This window comes from Olea europaea, chromosome 12 (genome assembly GCF_002742605.1).
Source record: "Olea europaea var. sylvestris chromosome 12, O_europaea_v1, whole genome shotgun sequence".
NCBI classification, from domain to species: domain Eukaryota; kingdom Viridiplantae; phylum Streptophyta; class Magnoliopsida; order Lamiales; family Oleaceae; genus Olea; species Olea europaea.
Window position 1 is genome coordinate 22,639,194 of NC_036248.1, and position 6,511 is coordinate 22,645,704.

The window sequence follows — 6,511 nt, forward strand, 5'->3', positions numbered from 1 at the left end:
GCCCATAGTTGCTAGCATCCCTATATATACATCATAATATTGTACATTGGGAGTCCAAGAAGCAGTTGGACAAGGACCCACTCCTCACTAGCCATCGTATTTGACTATTTCAAAGCCAACAAATGTGGTTTTACTTTCTGATGACAATGTTGCCACAAAAAAGACGACGATTTCGATATTTTAGATTGATTCACCTGGCAAGTTGTTCTCATGGGGTCGGATGTGGAATGTTATTTGGTTTGGTTGGAAAATATTTGATCTTTAAATATTTCCCAAATATATATAGTGAAAATACCACGATTGCCTAGAAAATACAATTTAAAAATTTTGTATATATAGATTTGCAATCTTCTCCAAGAAAGTGAAGAAAAATTGATGCTCGAAATACCGATTTCTAAAACCCAAGCACAAAATTAATCAAGAAAAAGAAAATATCAAAGAGGCATAGTCTTCGAATTCCTCATATTGTTCATTAATTTTTTCACGTGTTTCCACTTCTACATCATTGTAAAGTAATTGGTGGAGGAACGCAATGAGTGACATGTAGATTCTTTGCCACCAGAAGCAAAAAATCTCTATAAATCCTTCACATATACCCAATTCCATTAGTTCTCTCATGTGTTATCCATTTCTACATCATTGTAAAGTAATTGGTGGAGGAACGCAATGAGTGACATGTAGATTCTTTGCCACCAGAAGCAAAAAATCTCTATAAATCCTTCACATATACCCAATTCCACAAAGGCTCATAATACTAGCACCTATGGAATTGTTAAGTTCAGTATAACCAATGGTGTAAAATTGATGTAAATATCAAAGTTGCGGTCTCAAATTTTCTTCATATTTAAGAGTAGAAAATTACTTGAAGAAAATATCTCATTGTCTCCCCTAGAACTAGTCTACTAATGAGACAATAAGTATAATTTAAGTCATTAGTCCAACAAAAGGTAGGTTAGTGACATGGATGTATATATTATATAAATATAAGCTGCAGATTATTCATTGCAATTAAGTAGCTTTCTTTTTTCATATATCATTAATTTCCATGTCTTTTCTTGATGTTTTTGTTGACTTAGCCTTCTATTAAGTCATCTTCAACTACCAACTCTCTCCTTTGTATTTTCGTGGAATTGAATTCCTTGTAAGGCATTAATATCAACCACTAAAGAGCTAAACATCATCAAGACTGTATTCTTTTGATTCTTCTAAAACTTTGATATCCTCTTTTGTTCGGATGTAAATTATTGAAGACTCACTAAAATAGCTTTGTGACATTTAATTCTAAACTAATTTTGACTGATTTGAGCATCATAAGATCTTTATTGTGCAAGCCCAATACAAATTAAGATACATTATATTTGTAACTTATGTCTTGAAATGATTATCTAAAAGTATGATGAGGCAATTCATTTGATACTCTACTTTCGCATCATATTTAAATCCAAAAATTGTTGACGACAACTTACATTCGTTTGTTTATCAAATGTACGTATCAAAAAAAAAAATAAAAAATGAGGCTTCATTTTTCCCTCTTTTTACTTGTTTTCATTGGCTTGCCTGCATACTTGTCACATCATCTTTTTCTCATCTTTTATTTACCACTGTTATAAAAGAAGAAAGGGGAAACGGTAATGAAACCCAAAACAATAAGCATGAAAACATTTAAAAAAGCCTTCATTTTCCTTCTTCATATTCTCCTTTTAAGTTCACATCCATTCGCACTGAAAGTTGTATCATCTAAAAGAATAGAAGCAGAGGCTCTTGTAAGGTGGAAGAACACCTTATCATCTTATGATTCTCTTGATTCATGGGCTCCCAATAATATCACGAACCTGTGTAGTTGGAAAGGGGTTGTATGCAACACTGAGATGTCACTTTATGAGATATACTTGTCGGGTGTAGGCCTTAATGGCACACTTGACCAACTCGATTTTTCTTCATTTACAAATCTCACAAGTCTCAAAATCTGTTGTAATCATTTCCATGGGTTGATTCCATATCAAATTAGTGATCTTCAAAACCTAGCTTATCTTGATTTGTCGTTTAACTCCTTTATTGGTGAAATTCCTGACTCACTATTCACCAATCTGAGAAAGCTCGAATATCTGAACCTTACTGGTAACTCATTTCAGGGCTCCTTGCTATCAATTCTTACAAAGCTAACGAAATTGAAAGGTATTGGGTTAGCCTCGAACAACTTCTATGGTTCAATTCCAGATATTTTTGGTTTGATGCCAAATTTGGAAATCCTTGAACTAACTTCATTCGAAGAAAAGATCCCATCTTCTTTAGGCAAACTCAAGAATCTTCAATACCTTGATCTCTCAATCGATAGCCCACTCAATTCCACAATTCCTTCTGAGATTGGCCTATGCACAAACCTTACCCAGTTGTTTTTAAGTGGGAGTTCACTTATGGGATCCCTACCTTTATCCTTTACAAATCTGACCAAATTATCTATTTTAATTATTGCCAATAGTAATCTTTGTGGTCATATCCTGCCTTATTTTCTCACAAATTGGACCCAGTTGGTAGTATTGGGGCTTCAAAACAATTCTTTCACTGGGGAAATACCATCTGAAATTGGTTTGTTGACAAATCTAACTTATCTTCATTTGAGTGGTAATAGATTTTTCGGCTATATCCCTCAAGCGATCGGAGGCTTGCAAAAATTGTTCTCCCTAGACCTTTCAATCAACTTACTTTCAGGTCAAATACCTCCCATGATCGGGAATTTAACAGAACTTGTACACCTGGATATCTCCTCCAACCAGCTCACAGGTATGATTTCACCTGAGATTGGACGTTTGAAGTCACTCATGGTTCTGGATCTTAGTATGAATCATTTAAGTGGACATTTGCCTAAAAATGCCTCTAAACTCATTAAAGGATTGGAAGTTTTGAATTTGAAGAAGAATCATTTTCATGGTACCATTCCTAAAATATTTCCAAAGGGATGTGAACTGTGGTATTTGGACTTAAATGGAAATCAATTGAAGGGGACATTACCACACACATTGGTCAATTGTAGGATGCTTGAAATACTAGATATTGGAAACAATAGCATAAGTGGCACATTCCCCTTTTGGATGGAAACTCTTTTGGAGCTTCAAGTTCTTGTACTAAAGTCCAACAGATTCCATGGTATTATACCTATTTTGAAGGTGAAACATTCATTTTCGAAGCTGCAAATTCTTGACATATCCCATAATGAGTTCACTGGTGTTCTCCCGATTGAATTTTTGGATAGTTTCAAAGTCATGATGAATGAAAGTGAAACTAGAGATAGATACTATGGTGCTCTTTCGACTATTTTATTGAAGGGGATCGAGTATGGATTGAGGAGTATCCGAAGAGCCTATACAAGCATCGATCTATCAAACAACAAATTTCAAGGAGATATTCCAAGTTCTATAGGAAAGCTCAAGGCCCTACACGCTCTAAACTTAGCTAATAATAGTTTCACAGGTCATATCCCATCATTGGAAAATTTAACTTTACTTGAATCATTAGACCTTTGTTCAAATCAATTGGTAGGACACATTCCTTGGCAATTAACAAAGTTGACATCTCTGGCATTCCTTAACCTTTCATACAATCACCTTGTTGGTCCCATACCTGAGCAAGGGCAACTTCTTACGTTTCCTAGCAGTTCATATATTGGCAACCTAAAATTATGTGGATTGCCATTGACAACGATGTGTGAAAATGACGAACCGCTACCGAAGGTTCCAATGTCAATGACACAAAAAGATGATGATTTCAATTTCTTAGACGGATTCACCTGGGAAGCTGTTCTTATGGGGTATGGATGTGGAATGTTATTTGGATTGGTCGCAGGATATTTAATTTTTAAATATGAAAAACCTGAATGGCTTATAGGATTTGTTTATCAAGTTTACAGAATAAAAGATGGTCGGAGGTGGAGGTAGATTGTTTATGGTTAATAGTTTAAGAAAAAATAAGCTCAATGTTAAGTGTTTCTAGAATATGCATATCAGCATTTATTTACTAGTGCAATAAAAGGAGAAGAAAATAATTGTATTGTTATCGTCCGGACATTGCAAAGCCTTCATTTTCCTTCGTCATAGCCTTTTCTTTTTACTTTAATCAAACATTGTCATCTAAGAGAACATAAATAGATTTTCCTAATTCTGTCCAAATTTTTTTTGCTCACAGATCTAATATAATATAGAGCTATTGCAAGTAATATTCAAAATTTTCACCATATTCAAGGAAACCAAGTTATTTAAAGGAAACATTTCATCCTCTCTCTTAGAACTTCCCTAGCCATCTTCCTCCTTCCCTCAGTTATCTCCACAAAAACTGCAAAATCAGAGACCTAATTTGTTGGCAAATCAAAGTCAGCAGCGTGAGCAAACAAATCATATATGTTTGCTTGCAAAATATCTTTACTCAAAATTTCCTAGCACCTAGCTGAAAAAATAGATTCCAGCGCCACCCGCTGACTCTCTTCCATCCACTTCTTCATCGTGAAAAATGTTGAACCATTATTCATGCTCACAGTTGCTAGTATCCCCAGATATACATCATAAGAATGTACATTGGGGAGTTCAAGAAGCAGTTAGGCAAGGACCACTATTCACTATGCACATTCGGACAAGAAGTAATAAGTGATTTTTGTAACTCGTCATAAAGTGATAATAGATGAAGTAACGCCAAAAATTGTATAAATTTTGCATCAGCTACATTATAACTTAGGAACCTGATATGTGGTTAAGTAGTTAAACCTATACTATAAGCCACCTTCAAGTTAAAACCAATATGCCACGCGAATTTATACCTCAACTGCACATGAAGCTACTTTTGGACTTCAATTTGCATTCTCAATGCTTCAGTGATCTCAAAAACAGAAATGTGCACAATCTGCAATAGAACATAGAGGATATAGAAAATTTAAAGGAACCTGAGATCGGTTATAATTGTATCCATCATTGCAACTTTTCTAAGATATATTAAATTTTCAAAATTTGACAATTTTCACATTCGTTGAAACCAAAATATATTTCCCTGTTCAGATAATCCACACATAGAAGTCACTCATTAATCTTCCAACTGCCGACATATTTGTGAATATTATGTAAATTTATCACAACAGACGCCTGTAGTTTGCTATATTTTATAAAAATGTCTAATTATGTTTCATAGTCTATATCATCACCATCTTCCTTCAATCTCATTTAGAAATTGATGTCTTATAATCCCGTTGTTGGGTTTCGATACCCAATAAATTATGAACAATGATGCAAAACATCGAATTATATTTTCACAGGCTTGGCCAATGGTGAATTAATACTAACAACCAAGTCTAAAAGCTCGATCCGAAAACAACGTGGATTGTTGGAAATAGTTTAATAAATTAATGCTACTCATGGCCCCCATATATATTTATCTATTGGGCAGCTCTCCTCTCTTGGTCTAAATAAAGCTTAACCTATTCCTATACATGTGTTGCTTACCCTAGTCGTTTTCAAGGCAGGTTCGGGAGTGATTATGAAAATTTATTTTTTGACCGTTAGAGAGAAAAGTAGGTCCCACATATAAGTGAAGAAGTCAAAAAATGACGGTTAGAATAGTGAAATAACGGTCAAAAAATTGATTTTTTGGGATGAAAAATTGCTATCAAACGGGGGCTTAGTGTGTAATTTGTGTATAGAGAGAAAAATGTAGCTGCCTACTACTGGAGAAAAACGTATGCAGTTGAATAGTAAATAACAGTGACTTCCTCCTTCTTTTTGGTCTCCTATTTGTGCCTTATTCATGTTATTTTCTCGTGCCTTTATAGCTTGCAAATCAACACTATTATCATGTCCTTTGTTGGTGAGATTGAGAAGCAACCAAGGTAAATATATTGGTTGTGGGTTTGAACCGTTTGGATTGATTGTTTTGTAGAGAAAGATAACTTGAAACTGAACCCCAAAAACACCATTTAGAAAATCTTTGAATGAGCTTCCGCAACACCTGCTCTCTTGACAAAATTTAATAGAAATTAATATCTACCAATCATCCATGTTATTCTACAAGAATAACTGGGACAAGAACAAAATAGAGCAAAGGTAAGAAGTGTAGTTGTCAAATTGCTTAGACACTGGTGGCACAAGGTAATGCCAATAGTCACACAATAGAAAGAAGAAACAAGGCACATCTCCATTCACAAAATTACAAGAAGCTGAGTGTAGAAAAGGAGGTTCATCATCCTACATACACGAGCAAAGACAAAAAAAACAGAAAAGGGGACATTAAAGGGAACATATATAAACTAAGAGTAACATTGAATATATTAAATATTATGATCAGAAATACAGATACAAATGATTCTTGAATTCCAAAAATTACATCAACTGCAAGAAATGAACTCATGTTAAAAAAGTAACTTCTGTTTTCACGTCTAGAGATGACAGATCTATGCTAGAGGTCCAGTTTTTCTTTTTTTCTTTTTTTTTTTTTTTTCTCTGAAGATTCTGCAAACGAAAAAATAAGTTTCTTAAGT

General features: G+C 34.3%; 1 protein-coding gene across 1 annotated transcript; it reads left to right on the forward strand.

The window, feature by feature from the left end:
• Positions 1-1,652: 1,652 nt before the first annotated feature.
• LOC111406791 (receptor-like protein 12) lies at positions 1,653-3,932 on the forward strand. The gene has a single exon (XM_023036165.1). It carries the CDS (start codon positions 1,653-1,655, stop codon positions 3,930-3,932), a length of 2,280 nt encoding a protein of 759 aa, XP_022891933.1.
• Positions 3,933-6,511: the final 2,579 nt, after the last annotated feature.